Source organism: Ahaetulla prasina, chromosome 1, assembly GCF_028640845.1.
Source record: "Ahaetulla prasina isolate Xishuangbanna chromosome 1, ASM2864084v1, whole genome shotgun sequence".
NCBI lineage: Eukaryota > Metazoa > Chordata > Lepidosauria > Squamata > Colubridae > Ahaetulla > Ahaetulla prasina.
Genome location: NC_080539.1, coordinates 214,235,853 through 214,255,927, shown reverse-complemented (window position 1 = coordinate 214,255,927; position 20,075 = coordinate 214,235,853). Strand labels below are relative to the sequence as shown.

The 20,075-nt window shown below is 45.5% G+C and overlaps 2 protein-coding genes and 1 long non-coding RNA gene across 6 annotated transcripts in view; 2 read left to right on the top strand and 1 right to left on the bottom strand.

Moving 5' to 3' along the window:
• Positions 1 to 1,156: 1,156 nt before the first annotated feature.
• Positions 1,157 to 4,210, top strand: HOXD8 (homeobox D8). The gene is made up of 2 exons (XM_058190046.1): positions 1,157 to 2,454; positions 3,251 to 4,210. The coding sequence occupies exons 1-2, from the start codon at positions 1,878 to 1,880 to the stop codon at positions 3,544 to 3,546; spliced, it is 873 nt and encodes a 290-aa protein (XP_058046029.1). The 5' UTR covers positions 1,157 to 1,877; the 3' UTR covers positions 3,547 to 4,210.
• A 5,812-nt stretch (positions 4,211 to 10,022) lies between these two features.
• LOC131201804 (uncharacterized) lies at positions 10,023 to 12,793 on the bottom strand. Its single transcript, XR_009156013.1, has 3 exons — positions 12,384 to 12,793; positions 11,984 to 12,233; positions 10,023 to 10,655 (listed from the first exon to the last, which is right to left on the bottom strand). It is a non-coding gene; the product is annotated as an uncharacterized LOC131201804 (long non-coding RNA).
• Positions 11,979 to 20,075, top strand: part of HOXD3 (homeobox D3) — a 55,233-nt gene continuing 47,136 nt past the window's right edge. For 2 of the 4 annotated variants that reach the window (XM_058189997.1, XM_058189981.1), the window contains exon 1: positions 11,979 to 12,103. The gene's annotated coding sequence lies outside the window, so the exon portion shown is untranslated. Of the gene's footprint in view, positions 12,104 to 13,063; positions 13,128 to 20,075 lie in introns of those variants that run through there. The other 2 variants (XM_058190002.1, XM_058189992.1) reach the window with 2 other exon arrangements.

Below are 20,075 nucleotides of genomic sequence, written 5' to 3'. Positions count from 1 at the left end.
TCGAGGATTTGAATCTCTGGCCTGGATCGGCCCTAAAACAAATGCCTTCTGCAGGTTCTATTTTCTTGTCCGGCTACCAGACCTTTTCCACCCAGCTCTCGCCAGGGCGCAGCGTTTGGCTGGGGAGTCGCTAGGGCCTACAATTTAAGAAGTATCGGCTGGGCAGGAAGGGTTAGAAGATTTCTTTGATCTTTCTCTCGCCCGAGTTACACCCCTCCTTGCCTAACTTCCTGCCCGCCAGGCCGGGCCGGGCCATTCCCCGAAGCCATTTCCTCGGTCCGATTCGGGCTCCAGAGACATCACCAACCCGTCTTCGGCACTGCATTGGAAAGGCAGCTCTTGAAAGAGCAAGAGGTACAGGCCGTGCGGGACAGCCAGATTCTGCTGTTCCCCGACTTTGTGCCTCTCCTGGGGAAACATTCCGCCCCCCCCCTCTCTGCCGCGCCTCCCTTGACCAGGATGATGTTCACTTGCTTGGCTGGGCTAATGACGCCCCGCCGATGGGGAAATTGTGGAAAGCGTATTCATGGGCATGATTGCCATTAAGGGCCAATAAACCCGGGAGCTGCAGCACTGCGTCAAGGGGAAATGGGCAACTCATTTGCCCGCAGCCTTCCTTCCCGTGCATCCCCCCCCTCACTCTTTTCTGCGCTTTCCTCCTCTGACCCAGGCTATCCTAGCAGCCGCATCACAAACATCCCAATTCGGTTGAGAATACCCAGGCCCGACCCAGCAATACATTTCAACGGCGGCCAGCGTGGCCTCTAAAACACCGGTGGCGGGATACCGCAAGTCCGTCCCTGCCCGAGCCCTCTCTGTCGCCCTGGTCCCTTGTGGGGTTCTCGGGCCTTTGGGGGACTGAGCTTCGACAAGAGTGCCGGCCCATTGCATCCGCCTCTCTCCTAACAGGCGACGCTTTGGGGTTTGTTTGTTTTTTGGAAGCTGGTCAAGGCCGTTTGATCGGGAAGCAGCCTATCCAGGCTGGCCAGCACTTTGCACATGTTCAGAGGCCCGGCTTCTGGAAGAAGTGACCTCGCTGAAGGGCCTATAGAACCTTAATCTAGATCACAACCACAACACAATCCTGAACGATCTCTGCCCCCCCCCCAGCACCACCCTTCCGTAACCAGTCCCAAAGGTTGTCTGTCTTCCCCAGAAGTCCTAAGGGCCTTCTCCACTCCATCGCTTCTCCTCCTCCTCCTCCCCCGCCGGAGATCCTCGCTCTGCCTTCCCCTCCAGCCCCTCCAGCGCTCTGCTTTATCTGCCCTTGATCGCTCTCCGCTCGCGCTTTTTGCGCTCAGGCCTCGCAGCGTGGAGAACCCGGCGCTTAACACAGGGCGGGCTGCGGTGGGGTAGGGTGGGGTGGGGGCAGAGCGTAGAGGCTGCTTGCCAGGGGCATCGAGGGGGCTACTTTAGGAAGGAGGGCAGGCGGGCTCGGATCCCGGTTCTTTCCTTCCCACCCACCCCACTTGCACACTCCATACTGAGTTTGGGACTTGGTTTTGGCCTCCGGAGGTTGAGCGCCCCAAGCCAAGCCAAGCCGTTCTTCTGCCTTGCCCTGAACTCTGGCCCTTGTGAGTGAGTGAGTGTGTGGCGGCGGGACGGCTGGGTGGTGTGTGCCTAATAGGAAATAGTCAAAGCAGTGAGGCAGGTCAGTCGGCCAGCGATTAAGGGCCGGCTCTGCTCCACGCCGCTAGCTCGTCCGGAAAGGCAGCCCGCCGGAGCAGCCTGGCCGAGCAGCTGGGTTATCGGGGTGGCGGCTGCGCAGGCCTCGGTTGGTGGTGGCGGCGGCGGGCACTGCTGCTGCTCTTCTTGACTTGCTGCTGCTGCTGCTGCTGTTGCGGCTGGCGGCGCCTCCGCTCGCCCCCCGCCCTCCGATGAGCTCCTACTTTGTCAATCCGCTGTACTCCAAGTACAAGGCGGCGGCGGGAGGGGGCGAGCCGCCCATCAATCCCGCTTACTACGACTGTCACTTTGCGCCCGCCGCCGCCGCCGCCGCCGCCTTGCTCTACGGGAACAGCGCAGCAGCAGCCGCGGCCGCCGCCGCTGCAGCCGCGGCCGCCGCTTCAGGCTACCCCGCTGCGCCGCCGGCTCCTGGGCCCGGCCCGGCCGTCAGCAGCGCGGATTATTTCCACCCTTCTCCCCTGGCCCCTCTTCCTCCTCCTCCCCACTCGCAGCAGCAGCAGCACCTGGCCGGGGGCAGCCCCTCGCCTTACCAGCCTCCCCCGCCTCCTTTGCAAGCCCCCTGCTCCGGCCTGCCTTGCTCAGCGGAGCCGACCAAGTTTTACGGATACGATAACTTACAGCGACCGACGATTTTTACGACACACCAAGAGGCCGAGCTGCTTCAGTATCCCGACTGTAAATCGTCCTGTGCTAATATTGGCGAGGAACCAAGGCCCTTAAATCAGAGCGCGTCTCCTTCTCCAGTGTTTCCCTGGATGAGACCACAAGGTTGGACCCAAACGGATTGCCTTTATTCTTCCCGTTCCCTCTCTCGGCGGCGGCGAACTAACTTCTTTCTTCCTTTCCTTTCCTTTTCCTTTCCTTTCCTTTCCTTTTCTTTCCTTTCCTTTCCCTTCCCTCACTTTTCTTTTTTCTTTTCCTTTCTTTTCCCTCACTTTTTCCTTTTTCTTTCTTTTTCTTTCGTTCTTTCTTTCCTTCCTGTCTATCTCTCTCTCCTTCCTCTCTGTTTTTCTTTCTTTCGGTTACTTTTCCCTCTCTTAAACTAAGCTGCCATCAATCCACTTTTTCTTTCTTTCGTTCTCCTTTTACAGTTTACCTTATACTGTTGTTAGAGTGATAATTCCCTGTTTAACAACACACTCAGTACAATTGTTTCTGACAATATTAGGAGTTCTTAAAACACCCAAACCACAAATGATTTGAATTGTGGCATTAAACCGATATTTTGTAAGAAACAAGAACAAACCAGAGAATTTTTCAGATGTTATGCCGAGTGTTACTGCGTTTGGATCACCTACGGTACACTCCGAGTACTTGGATTTATATCGAGTTAATTCACTTTATTAGTTGTAATTGAGAAAGAGATTTGAAATCAACAGCCAGAGTTCATGTTTTGTGTGCTGGAAAATAATTTGTTCAACATACTTTACTTTCTGGGGCAGGAAAGCTAAAAGCGCTGGGGCTGCGAGCCAAGCCGCTGCTTTTGGTTGTTTTGTTTCCTGGTTTATTATTTTTTTCTTTCTTTCCTTTTGTAAAGAAACGCTGTGGTTTTTGTTTCCAACAGCAGCTCCTGGGAGGCGGAGAGGGAGGCAAACCTACAGCCGTTTCCAGACTTTAGAGCTGGAAAAGGAGTTCCTGTTTAACCCCTACCTGACCAGGAAGAGAAGGATCGAGGTCTCCCACGCGCTAGGACTGACCGAACGGCAGGTCAAGATCTGGTTCCAGAACCGGAGGATGAAATGGAAAAAAGAGAACAACAAGGACAAGTTCCCTGCCACTCGGCAAGAGGGGAAGGAAGGAGAGGTCAAAAGGGAATCCGACAGAGACCTCGAAGGACAAGCCTCGGTCCCGGCAAATTAAACTCTTCCTCCTCCTCCTGCTGCTGCTGGGAACCTTGGCCAAAGACTTTGGGGCATCAACGGATAGAGGGGCCAGGTGCTTGTCTTGGTCTCTGCCAAGTCCATCATGATTGGGACTAATCTCAAGACACCTTTTGTTGTCTTTGAAACTACCTTCTGACATTTCTGGGCTAGATGAGAGTTAGGCTTTTGTTATTGCACTGGGCGCCTTCTTAGTTTGATTCCCTTACGCTGCTGCACTTTCTACATTTTTTATTGTCCTTCCTTCCTTCCTTCCTTCCTTCCTTCCTTCCTTCCTTCCTTCCTTCCTTCCTTCCTTCCTTCTCCAACCCACCCCCCCATTACCCCTTGGCCTTTGATACTAAAAAAGGTAGCAGTTTTTTACCTACAGATTTTTACTGGGGATTTTTATGTTTTCCTCCAAGGACAGAATGTCAGGTCTCTCTTATTATACTTTAAGAACCAAACCAGCTAAGTGCACTTCTTTCGATCCGCTTTAAATTCTTCAGTCCCCCCCCTTCTTTCTCCTAAACTAAGTTAATTAAGAAAGGAAATAATTGTGGGCCGATGAGGGATGCAAGGAAATATTTTAATTTTAAACACTGATTTTTTTTTCTCATTCTCGATAATTAAAATAATAATAAAAAAATCCGACGTGTTATTTATGACCTGGCTTCTTCCTTCGTGTATCTTCCGTCTATCGCAGAAAGTAGCTCAAGGCAAGCGGCCAAGCTACGGAGGCGTTTGGGCCCCGTTTCTCCGAAGGGACCTCGAAAGCGCTTTGTTCCGGGACCCCCTTCCAGCGTTCCTTGCCCTGCTCTCTGGGAAAGCTGAGCCTGAAACGAGATCCGAGCCGTGAGTCCAGCGCCTGAGACTGGAAATCGAAGCCCCTTCCTTCCCTTCCTTAACCCGCGTGTTTCGGGAGGAAGGCGAAGCCCCTTTTGTTTCACACGGCCCTGCTTCAGGTAAACGCGTTTCGCTGTGGTGCACGCTGAAAAGAACAGCTAGATGAGTGCTCAGTTGAAGGCAGCAAAGTATTAATTAAGGCCGCCAGGCTTCTGTCCGGCAGGCCGCGGAGCCCCCACTGTAAAGGCAAAGGCTCCTAGATTCTTGCCGGATACGCGGGTGCGAAGATCAGCTTCCGATTGACTTTCATGGGATTTCAAAGCAAGCGCGGATTTCCTCTGGTTTGGGAGAGAGAGTGAAAGGCCAACGAACAAAGGCTGACTTCCTCTCAAAAACCGTGGGCTTCCGAGACCCTTCTTTAACTAGACCTAATGCTGCTTCTGAACGAGTCCGCTGTGGAGAAAGGCTATTGTATATTCTCATCTCCATTGTTGAGAATGAACACGGTACATTCTCGTGCATATTGTTGAGAATGAATATTGTGTATTCTCACATATTGTTGAGAAGGAATGTGGGGGTATAAATTCAAAGGCACTTTTCTCTTTCTCGTTCTCTTTCTCGCCAGTAAAGGAGCCCTTGTAACATTAAGTGCAGGCTTATTCCAGGTTAGTTGATGTGGCCATGGCTTACTAAATGAACACAACGTTCCGCATTTGCCTGACCCGCTGAACTAGGCAGTGGGCTGCCTATACACTTGACTAAAATGAGGTTGGCTAGTTTGTGCTCACATATTCACCGCCACCACAAGTTCCGACCCAGTGACTGGATCTTCTTGAAGACAAAATGCTGGATTTTGGTATCTAGAAAAGGACGTCTAGCTATACATCCGGTGTGCTGTCCGCAAACAATCTATCAAACTTGCATGCACATATATGTGTTTTTGTTTTTTTTACAGTTCAGGGTGAAATAGAAGCTTGATTTTTATTCAATTTTCATATTACTAACTCAATTCCAAATATCAGTTATTCCCTATTTATAAACATTTGCCTTTCTTAATTGTTCTAACTAGGGGATCTGCCGAGATTATCTTTAATCTGGGCATTTCCAAAATCAGTTATCCCCTATTTTATTTATTGTGTGTGTGTGTGTGTGTGTGTGTGTGTGTGTGTGTGTGTGTGTGTCTGTCTGTCTGTCTGTCTGTCTGTCTGTCTGTCTGTCTGTCTGTCTGTCTGTCTGTCTATCTATCTATCTATCTATCTATCTATCTATCTATCTATCTATCTATCTATCTATCTATGCATGCCGCCCTCAGTTATTCTGTCTACTAGCTGTGATCTGCTGGGATTATCTTCATTTTGGGAGTGGTGCTTTCATTTGGATCGATTGGTGCAGTCTCTTCTTTCTTTTCTTCCTGTAAATAGCAGTCCAAGCATGCTGGTCTATATCTAGGAAGATATGGAGATGTTGAGAAGCCTGGTTGCGGAATCAGAAACAAAGGAAAGTTGAGGAGGCGGTCCTAGCAACAGCAAGGACATTCCTACATACCTCCTCTCTGAAAGCCTTACAGCAGCCTCCTCAGAGGGACCAATATGGTGGGGTCCTTGTATTGCAGTATGAAAGGGAGAGACTAGTTTACTTAAAACCGTCTAAAGATTTCTGGAATAACTGGGCCAAGATTTGAAGGTGGTTTGAAGGTGGCAACAAGATTCTGCAGCTCAGGCTCTTTAACTACCATGCTGTTACCATAAGGAAGGTGCAAACCTTGCGGTTAGTAACAATTAAGCTTACAGGTCTGTAGCAGCCCCAGATCTCATAGAAATAAAGAAGCCTCTTTAAGCATCTTCAGTGAACTTTCCTCTGTGCTGGAGCTACTGTCATGTTTGTAGGTAATAGGTAGAGTGGAAGGTTCATAGATTCCTCCAGAATTTGCCTAAATCTCTGTCTGGTGAATTCATTTCCTCTTCCTCCTCTATTTAGAAAACGGAAGGAGTTTGCTTGTGTGCATTTATTACATATTTACTTTTATTTATTTGTATCCTGCCTTTATTATTTTTACAAATAACTCCCCATCCCAGTTTATCATTTACAATAGAATTACTGAGAGGGATTGGCCTACTACCCTGTTTTTTCTGGTTTGTAAACTTGTACACAACTGTTTTATTTTACATTATTTTCTCTGGTATAATTCTCCTCACTCACCCTCCCCACAATACAAGTAAGACATATAAAACAACACCTATGGCCATTCGTATCCTATCAGCTCCATTTATTTCCATGAAATTGTATGATGTAGTAGTCCAAACTAGCACTTATAGCCTTTAATGAGGAATTGTGGTTTTTTTGTTTTTTTTACAGTTCAGGGTGAAATAGAAGCTTGATTTTTATTCAATTTTCATATTACTAACTCAATTCCAAATATCAGTTATTCCCTATTTATTTACATTTGCCTTTCTTAATTGTTCTAACTAGGGGATCTGCCGAGATTATCTTTAATCTGGGCATTTCCAAAATCAGTTATCCGCTATTTTATTTATTGTGTGTGTGTGTGTGTGTGTGTGTGTGTGTGTGTGTGTGTCTGTCTGTCTGTCTGTCTGTCTGTCTGTCTGTCTGTCTGTCTGTCTGTCTGTCTATCTATCTATCTATCTATCTATCTATCTATCTATCTATCTATCTATCTATCTATCTATGCATGCCGCCTCAGTTATTCTGTCTACTAGCTGTGATCTGCTGGGATTATCTTCATTTTGGGAGTGGTGCTTTCATTTGGATCGATTGGTGCAGTCTCTTCTTTCTTTTCTTCCTGTAAATAGCAGTCCAAGCATGCTGGTCTATATCTAGGAAGATATGGAGATGTTGAGAAGCCTGGTTGCGGAATCAGAAACAAAGGAAAGTTGAGGAGGCGGTCCTAGCAACAGCAAGGACATTCCTACATACCTCCTCTCTGAAAGCCTTACAGCAGCCTCCTCAGAGGGACCAATATGGTGGGGTCCTTGTATTGCAGTATGAAAGGAGAGACTAGTTTACTTAAAACCGTCTAAAGATTTCTGGAATAACTGGGCCAAGATTTGAAGGTGGTTTGAAGGTGGCAACAAGATTCTGCAGCTCAGGCTCTTTAACTACCATGCTGTTACCATAAGGAAGGTGCAAACCTTGCGGTTAGTAACAATTAAGCTTACAGGTCTGTAGCAGCCCCAGATCTCATAGAAATAAAGAAGCCTCTTTAAGCATCTTCAGTGAACTTTCCTCTGTGCTGGAGCTACTGTCATGTTTGTAGGTAATAGGTAGAGTGGAAGGTTCATAGATTCCTCAGAATTTGCCTAAATCTCTGTCTGGTGAATTCATTTCCTCTTCCTCCTCTATTTAGAAAACGGAAGGAGTTTGCTTGTGTGCATTTATTACATATTTACTTTTATTTATTTGTATCCTGCCTTTATTATTTTTACAAATAACTCCCCATCCCAGTTTATCATTTACAATAGAATTACTGAGAGGGATTGGCCTACTACCCTGTTTTTTCTGGTTTGTAAACTTGTACACAACTGTTTTATTTTACATTATTTTCTCTGGTATAATTCTCCTCACTCACCCTCCCCACAATACAAGTAAGACATATAAAACAACACCTATGGCCATTCGTATCCTATCAGCTCCATTTATTTCCATGAAATTGTATGATGTAGTAGTCCAAACTAGCACTTATAGCCTTTAATGAGGAATTGTGGTTTTTTTGTTTTTTTCCCACATCGCCCAACGAAGAAACCATTAGTATTCTCTTGACAATTTTAAACAGGATGCTTGTCTGCCTTAAAAATGCAGCTAAGCTAAACAAAGAGCTTTCTCCATCAAGAAGCCCCTGGTTGATTGTGGTTCAGAAGGCTGTCATCTGAACGGGCTTTCATTTCACAGCTCCAAGATAATTGTTTAGAATAGTGCTTCCCCAAGCAATTCACAGCCCTGTCTTTGGAATTCCTGCACCTATCGACCCCGCAGCTGGCAGTGGGGAATATGGGTGTCATCCACTGTATCTAGAAAACAGTAGTTGAAAGAGATAGGTTTACAACTGACCGGTAGGTACATAGAGCGCAGCATTCCATACAGTAAATCAGGGTTACATCTTTTTGAAACCAAGAACACACTAGCCCATAAGAATCTTGTTCTTGTTGCACCGCTAACCAAGATAATTTTTTTAAAAAGCCACTGTCTTCTTCCTCTTCCTCTTCTTCTCTTTCCTTCCTTCCTTCCTCCCTCCCACAAAGGTCAGAAGTCCCCCAAAATGCTAAAAGGCAAGCAGAGAATGGTCTCTGGCTCAGATATATCGCAACCTTTGCGATATGTTGCACTTTGGAGCTTTTTGAAAACTTAGAAACTGAGGGTCATCACTGTGTATCATCCCCAACAGCATTTCTATCACTTCAGAGCTGCTTTTTCGTAAGGTGTGTGCATAGAAGCTCTTTTCTCCCCCCAACTATATAATTCTCTTTTAAGAAACCTAGTTTGGGCTTGAAAACATACACAGTTGTTGAATGCTGCAAACACACGAGTTCTTTGCTCTATGGACTATCTGCTGAACCATTAGCCTAGCTAGGCTCTTTCTTGGATCCAAAGGAGTCCCTCCCTGCCTGAAACACCCCCCCACCCAATATTTTCAGCATTACAGTAGCAGGCTGGGAGCTCATCCACGTGAAGGGTCTGCGGCAAAAACTGCAAAGCAGACGATTTGGTGCAGGAATTTGCATAAATGCGGCAAAACGCCTTGCTGGTCATTCTGCCCTTAACTTATACAGATTAAGTCTAGGGAAGCAGCCCAAAAACCTGGCAAAAGAGAAAGTGCATTTGTTCTAAGTATACATATTAAACAATGAACAGTCTGTAGTAAATATTTTTAATTGTTCTAAATTAGTCCTGCCTTTTGTAAGCCATCCAGAGTCCCCTGGAGTGGATGTCTATATTAAATCTAAAAAACAATAATAATAAAATAGAAATGAAATATTTCTTGCTGGAGAAAAGCAAGACTTGGCTGAATGTTGCAATGCAGGCTTTGTACAAGTACAGCTTCCTCAGAAGTTAAGCCCTGAAAGGTTAGGTGGGACTTACTTCCAGGTGAATATATGCATGCAAGCTGAATTGTTTCTAAAGTTTCTAGAATCAATGGGAGCAATGGGTTGGATTTTGGAGATCTAATACAAGCGGCAGCACTTTAAGGAGACATCCATTTTTTCCAAGTTGAACAAAGAGGGTGCCTCACTTTTAGGCAAAGCTAGTTCAAAATTAAACTAGGATGCTTTGAATGAGGAAAGCACTACTCTTTGCTGTTCTTTTGCTAACTTTAAAGTGTTATTTTTCTATAGCATTCTATAGTAAAAATCACCCCAAAAGCTGGGCTTCCTCTTCTTGGCAAGTCTAAAAATTGACATCAAAAGAAACACCGCCCTTTGTGTTCTTTTTTTTTTGAAGGCAGCAGCCATTTTGGAAGCAGAGACTATATAGACCTTCAAGGTGACACATCTGCATTTTAAACATTGAAACTGAATCTATTTGTGTTACTGATTTGGGAGCAAAACCCAAGTGGACAGGAATCTGCCAGGATGGCCACTTCCCTTCTACAGCCCACTTCATAAACCAACTCCACAATATGACCCATAAATGTTTATTTCGCACAACTTCACACAGAGAGAGAAAGCATTAATGGGTTTACAACAAGAGGCAAAAACATTTACTGCAGCGACTTTCACTTGTTTGCTTTTCTGGATCTAGGGCAGTGAAAATAATGATTTCTTTTGCTTCCCTTTCCAGCCTTAACATCTTCCTTAGAAGAAAGTCTTTTCGATTTCAGTCCTACTTTATGTCCACATAAAAATAGTCATTTCCAACAACTAATTAAGATTTCGTTTTTTAGGGGTGTTTTGTTTTTCTTTCTTGAAAAGAATCATGTACCAACCTGTCAACAATTGCTAAAAGATTCATTTCACTCCACTGTACATAAACAGCACCCAATGCAACAAGATTTAGGCAATGGTGATTTAAAAAAAGGAGGGATTTTTGAATGGCTAATACCCTAAGAAAGAATAGAGGAACAAGTCATTGTGGCGGAGTCATATATCCAGCTTCAGCTGAGCTTTGGAAAGCCAGTGGTTTCCCTTTCCTGACTTTTTTTTTTTTTTAGCAATTCTTGGTACATTCATTCTTCCTTCTTTGGAGTTCCATGCTCCTCCATGCTGCAAGGCTACTGGATCCCCACAAGGCCTATCTGGAGAAAGCCATTTTCTGCAACCAGAAAGAAGAGTCATGAGAGCCTGTGATTTTTATTTGTTTCCCCCATAAGAAAGTTGCTTTAGGCACCATTGCTAGAAGTAACCTTTTCTCAAGGAGGGGGCCCTGCTCCTGCCCGGACAGCAATTTCCAACATTGTACTCCAGATAGATAGATAGATAGATAGATAGATAGATAGATAGATAGATAGATAGATAGATAGATAGATAGATAGATAGATATGGAGACAGAGGCAGAGAGAGAGAGAGAGTAGTTTTGATGTGAAGGATCTCCCACATTTGGAAAACGGGACAAGGAAGGGTAAAGAACGGAGCGGGCCGGGTTTCTACCTTAACAGGCCTGCTAGAGCCGCTTGGCCAGGAAGCGACTGGTCTTCCTGTCCCGTGCTAAGGAGACAGAAAGCCCGCCTCGCCTCGCACACAAGCCCGCTTCCAACTGGGCCTGAAGGAGCAAAACCCAGTGCAGAAGGAGACTCCTCTGCAAGCTTGGCTCTACAGACCTCCCTCTGGCTTCCCTCCCTCTTTCTCAACTGCGCAATTCAGGCCCAGTCAGCAGCTCCCTCCCCCCCCCCTCTTTCTCTCAGGCTTGGGACGCGGTTCTGGTGGAGCTGGGAGCAGGAAAGCGCAATGGCGGGAGCAGGCGAGAGGGAGGGAGAGAAAGCGGAAAGCGTATTCTGCTGGAGGTGGGGTGGGGGGTGGGGGCAGCTGCAGCAGCCTGAGTTAAAAAAAAAGAAAGAAAGAAAGAAAAAATCCGCAAGGAATTGCAGTAAATTCCTTTTTGTTTGAAGAAAATTTACAGCTCGGTAATAGACCTTTTTACGACCGACTTGGGCACGTCATTGGCTGCGCCTGGTCATGTGCGAGCGCTGCTGGCTCTCCGGGCCTTCTTTCTCCCCCCCCTCCCCTCTCCCCTTCTCTGCCTGATTTCCCTGGCGAATTTCACCCCTGCATTCTCCTTTCCCAGCGCCTCAACCCCCCGTCTTTTTCCAACCTTTGTCTCCGATGTGTGGCGCATTCCGGCTGGCTAGGCTCGGCGATCCGACCGAACCTGGGAAGGCGTGTGTGTGTGTGTGTGTGTGTGTGTTGGGTTGTTTTTTTTTTGGTTTTCTTTTTTTGCATGCCGCCGTCCCCAACGCCCCCCACCCCGTAGCCAGTCCGCTCTCCTCGCCTTTGCCACCCCTGGACGAGGCGCGGAGTGCGGGCAAGACGGGTGGGCGGGGAACGGCGGCGGCTGGGGGTGGCGGGAGGGCGGCGAGCCTAGCCAGCGGGGCAGCTTGTTTAGTCCTGGCCACAAAAGCTCCTTTTCCTTCACATCCTTCCTACCTGCCTGGCGCCTGCCGCTCTTCAGGTTATAACTGGACGCGGCTCCTGACCGAAGGCGCCTCGCAATGGATTACAGGGATGCGCCCGGATTCCTCGCCGCTCCGCCCTGGCAGCGATCGGGTAAGGAAGTCTTTTCGTTTTTCATTTCTGACTCTCGCCGCGGGGACTTCCCTTTCCCCTTTCCCTTCGGCGCTGGAGACGCCGTTCCAGAAGTCATAAAAGAAAGTGGAAGAGGAGGAGGTGGGGGAGCCTGATGGAACAAGTTCGCACTGAGTTAATTAGTAGTAGTAATAGTAGTAGGGCACCCCCAGAGAGGAAGAAAGGGAGCGGGGAGAGGTACTGCTCCTTTTGTGCCCACCTGCCTGCCCCAACGGAGGCTCCCCAGCCCCTAAAGACCCACCTGAGCCTCTCTCCGCGAAGGGGCTTCAGCGGCTTTGTGATGTGCGCTGAGCCTCCAAGAAGATCGAAAGGGGGGGGGGAGAAACAAATCAGCGGGCAAACCCACAAAGAACCAGAGCGATTCCAGCAAAAAGAAAGAGAGAGAGAGAGAAAATGAGAGAGAGAGAGAGAAAGAAAGAAAGAAAGAAAGAGAAAGAAGGAAGAAAAGAAAGAAAGAAAGAAAGAAAAAGAAAAAAGAAAGAAAGAAAGAGAAGGGAGGGAGGGAAGAAAGAAAGAAAGAAAGAAAGAAAGAAAGAAAGAAAGAAAGAAAGAAAGAAAGAAAGAAAGAGAAAACAACCCTCACTGAATTCCCTCCTCTGCGGTTTCCTCTCTTCCACACACACCCTTCCCCATTTTAGAACACCCCCCCCCGCTTAATGTTTGGTCTACTAATCGTAGAATTCCAGCGTCTAATGAGCAACAGGTGGCTCTCCTCCCCTCCCCTCCCCTCCCCCTCCCTCCCTCCCTTCCTCCCTCCCTGTCTCATCCGGGTCCCTAAGAAGGCGCAAACCTGAGGTGCGGCTTGCACCCAGGTTTGCTGCAGGGCGATTGCGCTTCATGCGCCAGCCAGAGAGGTCCTCTGGCAGCTTAGGTGCGGGAATCCCACCGACTGAGTAAACGTCTCTTTTCGATCGGAGTAGCCGCGCCGAGATGTCTCGACAGCTCGACCCTTCCTTCTCTCGCAAGGCAGAAAACGACAGCCCAGGTTCGCGTTAAATTTCTGGTTGCTTTTGGAGGGCGAGGGGTGGGTTGGGGGGCGTTCATACGATTCTCTCCAGACAGTGTTCCGATGCTGACAATTCCTGGCCACTTTTAAAAATGGGGATCTTGTTTCTTTTTTTCTTGCTTGCTCGCTTGAATGCGTGTATCTTAAGCAGAGCAATTGAACTGTTTTATAGCATACAGCCCTGCATATCTGATCTGCACTGAAAATCTAAATAGATTTCAATGGTACTGCAGTGCAATGAGGAAAATGGCACAGATACGAATGATATCCATTATGGTCATCTAAAAAGTGGAGTACACACATTTAGGATTCAGATATTACTAATACTTTATACAGCTTATGGCTAACTAAATGAACTGTGGGTGGGTGTGTATATGTGTGTATTGGAGGATCTGTTGTGTTCATAATAACAGCAGAATGGATTTTTTTCCCAGCTATATTCCTGATATGTGTAAGTAAGTTATTTCAGTAAGGCTTGTTGCTAAATAAATATAGGTAAGATTGCAGACTATATATTATATTTGCCCAATAATGTTATTGTCTTTTACTTTTTAAATAATCCATTCTTTGCAATGTACGATAGTTTCTGCATTGTTGCCTGGGTAAGGAAAAATGTTCTGCTTTTCTATATATTTCTAAATAAAATTAATACAGTTCCCCAAAGTCTGTTATTTATTATTGCATTGAAAAACAAATGTGCATAATGTAAGTGCTAGAATTATATTATTTCTGAATTTATATACAAATACTGTATTATAAAATGTTTAATGGTTCAATAACCAACTAGAGTGATAGGAATAATCCTCTTTTTTGCAGTTTATGCTGAAAAATATAAAGTATTTAATTTTGTCCTTCTCTTGAATTATTAAAAGGGAATGTATATTCAGTTGAATGTATATTTTTAATTACTTTTGTAAAACACCACTTTCTAAATATTAGCAACCATTCCAGATGGAAGAATAAAATGTCATTAAAAACTCTAGTCCAAATTGCAAGGTGATTGTAGGATTACTGTATATAGTAATGGCTCCCATTTATATCTGAGATTGGCAAAGCATTGCAAACAATAATATTCGTCTGTGATTAGAGAAGTCCGCCCACTTTTTCTTCTGCTAGACAACATCTCTCCTCCCCCATAATTCTAGCCATTAGAATTGAGTTTAGTGTAGCTGCATTGATGACACAATACACACCTTAGCTAGAGGTATTTAGGATTTAATTCCTGAAATCTTATTGTTCGCATCCCTTTAGCAGTGGGGTTTTTCAGCTGGAAATCTGTCTCAATTCACAATCCAATTAAGATTAGTACTTAGATAAAAGTAATTCTTCTTTCCTATCTAAATTTAGGGGATGGAAAGAGACTATATTAGGATACATAATACAAACTAATTAATAGGCTAGGTTGACAAGACTCTGGATCAAATTCCTGCTTCTGGACATGTCCCTCCACTGGAAGAAATTCCATTGGTTTCAGGCCAATCTTCCCTCCCCCCCCCTTTTTTAAAAAGTAGTTAGCAAATACCTTTGAGATAGCTTGCTTCTTCACAAAAAATATGGTATTTGTTAGTTGGAAAGAATGCTACCAGACTCCTCCTGATTTTAAGTTCCATTGAGAAATGTCCAAAATTGTACAAATGCATCTCTTAGGGTCCAGTGCTGTCAATTCATTTTTCAAAGAAAATTTATTTTTTCTATTCATTTTTCAAAGAAAATTTATAACATTTGTGTGTTAACAAAATGAAGCCTTGCTAATCAAGCAAAAAATAGAAAAAATAGTTTCATCAGCTGCCTAAAATTAAAATATGAAAAAATGGGGAGAAGAGCCACATCAAGGATTTGTGTAACAGATAATTTGTGTGGCACAAAACCACTCATTCTTGATGATCATATGGTTGCAGATGTTTTGTATGGGGAGCAAGGAGGACGAAAATAACACTTAAACCACTAGTTGTGTGTATATTAATCGTAGCCCTGCAAGATGAGTGTGTGTGTGTGTGTTCATACATACACACACACACATATTCATTTCATGGCTTCTTGTTGAATTGCTTTGTGTTTGTGTGATTTCTGAGAGAAATGTATTTCTGGTGAGCTGTTTTATGAGATCCTGGAGCTGGGATGGGGGGTGGGGGTGGGAGAGAGATTCGGAACAAAGACAGTATTTCACTCCTTGGTTGGCAGGCAGCTGTTAAAGGTATTTACAGCTCTACTGCATTGCGGCACTGAATGCAGCTACAGCGAGTGTTAGAGCTAAAAAACAGGAAGTGGAGGGGGGGGAGGAGTCGCCATAAACGCTTCATTTGGTCGATGGGGTACAAGATAGAAAAATACACCCACCCAGAGATAATAAGAGAACATTAAAACAGTTTGCATTGTGAAAACTGCTTCTTTCCTAACGAGGAGTTATATTCAAATTGGTACTTATACAGTAATTGGGATAGGAGAGGGGGCATTTTGCCCCCTTTCCATTATCTTCTAAAGAGGAAGCAGCCCGAGGGGGCAAACTACCCACAATAAAACAAATGTGAATGGGAGGATGTTCATTTGTGTCCCTAACTTGGGGGGGGGGGACAGAATTGAAGGAAAACCAGGATGGTTTTGAGGAGAGGAAATCGGGTACTGGGCTCCGCTCTTTGTAATTAATGCTGGGACTTTCCTTTCTTGGAAGCACTTTGTTGCTTTTCAGTTGTCTGCTGTGTTCCACATTTTTGGATAGTTTCACACCTTGGTCCTAGATGAAGCTTGTTTTAACTGCTGCTTGACGAAACATTGCCCTCTGGTTCCCAAATCACAATAAACCATAAAACCTGGTTTAGATGTCGTGTTCAATGATGGCTTTGTTTGCACACAAAGCCGAACACCTGGCTTAGCACAATGTATGAAGCCAACTGTTCAAGGCAAGGTTGGTTTCTTGAATGATCAAGACATCTAGGAAGCAAATTAACAAAAATCCTCCCAAAATGACTGCTGAGTTAGTAAGGGGCAATATTAATAATCTCTAATAACGTTATGCCGACTGCATTTCAAACCTTTCCAGTGGAGTCCAGGAAATTGTGAGGATGGCATTCAAGATGCAGACCCTCTGCAGTCCTCTGCAGGGATTGCCCAGAAGGGGTGGGGAATCTGTGGCCCTCTAGCTGCTGTTGAACCACAATTCTCAACAACCTCTGCTAGCACTGCTAATTATGGGGGATGCTGGGAACTGCAGTTCAACAAATGTGGCAAACCATTGGTTCCCTTTTCTTATATAGTATTGTATGGGGTGGGCGGAACAAACCAGCGAGTGTATTATTACAGCTCCACCTTATAACTAGCCAGGACTAGGTTTACAGACTAGGGTTTAGGAACATTTATGAGAATGAAATGGGAACAAGGAGCAAACTGGTTCCAATAAATAGATACACTGGAACCAGAAAGGTTTATTGTGCCGAAAATAAGACCCTGTCTTATATTTTTATAAGCGCTTGGCCTTATTGCCATGCGCTCAAAAGTCTGATTGGGCTTATTATCAGGGGATGTCTTATCTACACTACTATTAATCTTCTCATCGTTTTCATCACCAATCTCTTTCCACTTATGACTGTATGACTGTAACTTTTTTTTGCTATCACTAAGGGTTAAATTGCAACCTATGACCATCATTTGTGTTGTAAATGTTGTACCTTTGATGAACGTATTTTTTTCTTTTTTTCTTTTTCTTTTCTTTTATGTACACTGAGACCATATGCACCAAAACAAATTCCTTGTGTGTCCAATCACACTTGGCCAATAAATTCTATTCTATTCTATTTTGGGGGAAACAGGGCAGGAAATTTGATACCTTTCATCTTGGTATATTTGATAGAAGTTCCTTTTTAAAAAAGGAGCCCATCCCAATCTGCCTCAAACATTGACTAATTGAGAAGATTTCCTTCACTTGAACAAAGGTATAGAAGACCCAGTGGCTGGCACTGACCAGTGGTCCGAGATCAGAAGAGCCAGATTCAAATTCTGATCAGTCGTGGAGGACCAATTCCTCTGTTTCCTTAGTCCCGCAATCCCTGTACAGGGTTGTTGTGAGAACAAAAGGAAAAGGCACAATAGAGAGCTGCCTATTACCTTGAGCCCTTTAAATGAAAGGCACGTTTGGATTGGGGAACGCTGCACAAAGGAGGACATCAGCGAAGCCCCAAAATTCGATATCTCGACTCGCTCCACAAAAAGCGAGAAGCCCAGTAGAAAGAAGTGCATTGGAAAGGGGGCCAACCACGACTGGCCCCTTCCTCTTGCCTTTTATTTGCTTTCTCTTCCAACCCGGTCCTGCGGGCGTGCCTCAGCTTCCCCTTTGCCGACTCTTTTAAGCAAATCGCCAAGGCTTCCCCCCCCCTCCGCCTTGGCCACCCCACCCAAGGCAACAAAGCAGTTCAGCCCCGTGTTTCCCTTCTCCGACCTCTGCTGGGCGAAGCCATTCCAAAGGGGAAGGGGGAAGAGTCCTGCGGGCACCGAGTCAAGAGCCACCCCTCCCTCCTTCGGTTGCGAAGCCTTGCGGGCACTTTTTGAACGGAAACGGGGGGTGGATGTGTGTGTGTGGGGGGGAATTGCCCTTGAGATTGGAGGCCGCTGCCCTGCGGAGACACTTTCGCGGCGATGCTCAAGGGGGCACCCTCCTTGCTTTCGGAGGGGACCGTACAATGCCTGGTGGCAGGCAAAAATCGGGACTGTGGGTGGCATAAGCGTTCCAGCTACCACTCCGATGCGCGGGGGGGAGCATGGCAGGAACGCTGCCCACACTAACCATTGCCCGTGTCTAAGATGCCCCCGTCTCTTTTCTCTACCGCGCGGTGCCCTGTAATTCTTTCCCAGCCCGCAAACCTCCCTTAAGAAATAAAGTCTTCCCCGCAATAGTTGCCCTGATTTGAGTTAGGAAAGCCCTAGACGGGAATACAGTTTCCTTCCCAGACTCCTAATTATTTCCCCGAAGGGATTCTTCGTCTACGCCAAAGAGATGCCAATCTCCTCTCCGTCCCTCCTCCGCAAGAACGGGCGACCCGGCATCAAGGAGACCCTCCGCCCTCCCCCCCCCGCCGGCCTTTTGCTCTAGGAGTCCCCTCTCTTGTCCAGGAGAAGGCGCTATAGGACAAGCCTGCAGCGCCTGGGTCTGAAGTCTTGCCCTCCTCGGCCCCCCGAGACAATCGGGAGCCGCTGTGGCCTGGCTCTGCCACCGGTCCCAGGATCCCGCTGACCGCAAGGGTAGCAGCGGCAGCAGCTCCTCAAGGGAGCGCTGCGCAGCCGGCCAGAGAAACGGCTCTCTTCGGAGCCCTTGGCTTCTTGAAGAAGCGCCACGCCTGCATCTCCCCCCCAAATAATCCCATCCGCGATGGTGGAGGTGCAAGGGCCACTTAGAGATCGAATGAAGCGGGCGAGGGGCGGGGGGGAGACTCGACGGAGATGGCGTTTCTATCGAGCCCCTGCAGCTTCGGGCTTAAACCACCTTTGGAGCACAGTCTGCGGATCCGGGAATCCTGAGAACCATAATTTTATCAGAGCCTCTGTGTTCCTCAGCCTTCTTTAAAATAAATAAATAAATAAATAAATAAATCCTACAGCTGCAGGTGTATTTCAGGGGGAAAAATGGAGAAACTGAAGCAGATCAAGTGGTTTCAATCCGGTTTGTATTTCTTGTACCTCATCTAGAGGTATAAGGTTACCCTATGTAGGTTTACTTGAAAGTAAGGCCTGTGGAACTCTGTGAGACTTGTTGACAAATGTAGTCTTTGACCGTACACCTAAGGATGGAGCCACTCCTGGTGCAAAATGATAACATGCTTGATTTGCTCCTGGTTTAACATGTGACATGAACCCAGGAATTGTGGTTTTTATATCACTGTATTTGATATACAGCGATATATTCACACGCTTATGAAGTCAGTCAATTATGGTTTATTCAATAAAGTATAGTTAAACAAGCCATGGTTTAATACCAGTAATTGGATTCAGCGCTACTGAACATAACCCTGCAAACTTTTATCTGCAAGGAAATGTACAGGGTTGGGATCCAAACCTTGAGAATTACTAGAATGAATCCCAATAACACTTGCTTCTGAGTAAACTCAAATGCATGGATTTTCCCATTTCTCTGGGTTAAGTCTTAAACTAATCTTCCAAAGAAGGATATTGGACTCATTTTGGAGTCACATAATTGTTTGTCAATCAAAACATTATAAAGGTTCCCATGAAAAGGTTAGGGTTATCCCATAGGAATGAATTGGGATTGAATGGGACTCTTGTGTAATTAATAGCCAAGCCAGCCATATTAATCACCTTCACAACCTGGCATTTGAAAAGTGCATTGGGCTTTAATTTCCACTTTCACCAACATGTGAAGAAATTATTATTTTATTATATTTAAATACACACACACACATATTATTATCATGTGTTATACAAATAAAATAATTAAAAATTTAATATAATATAATATAATATAATATAATATAATATAATATAATATAATATAATATAATATAATATAATATAATATAATATAATATAACCCCAAGGTACAAAACATGCTTCATATTTCAGCCTCCTGTTTTTTCCAGTCAGGTAGATTAGGCTGAGAGAGCGACTGACCCAAAATCACCTAGCAACTTTCATGTCTAAAGGAGGCCTAAAAATTAGTTTCCTGGTTTTTAGGCTAGCTTCTTCACCACTACACCCAACTCTTGATACTAAGAGATAAGAACAGGGTAGCTAGTTTTATATTATCCACTTTTTTTTTTTAACCACATACAAACCTGTGTGGTTTCAGAAAAAAAGGAGTGTCGGCCTCAATACAACTATCACAAAGGGCCTCTGTGGCTCAGACTGGTAAGACAGTCTGTTACTAACAGCAGCTGCTTGCAATTACTGCAGGTTCAAGCCCCACCAGGCCCAAGGTTGACTCAG

What these genes read in the sequence shown, in the direction of transcription:
- HOXD8 (XM_058190046.1), top strand. Translation starts at nt 1,878, where the DNA reads ATGAGCTCCTACTTTGTCAATCCGCTGTACTCCAAGTACAAGGCGGCG. An exon ending in TCCCTGGATGAGACCACAAG is followed by an intron (nt 2,455 to 3,250) that starts GTTGGACCCAAA and finishes TGTTTCCAACAG; the next exon opens with CAGCTCCTGGGAGGCGGAGA.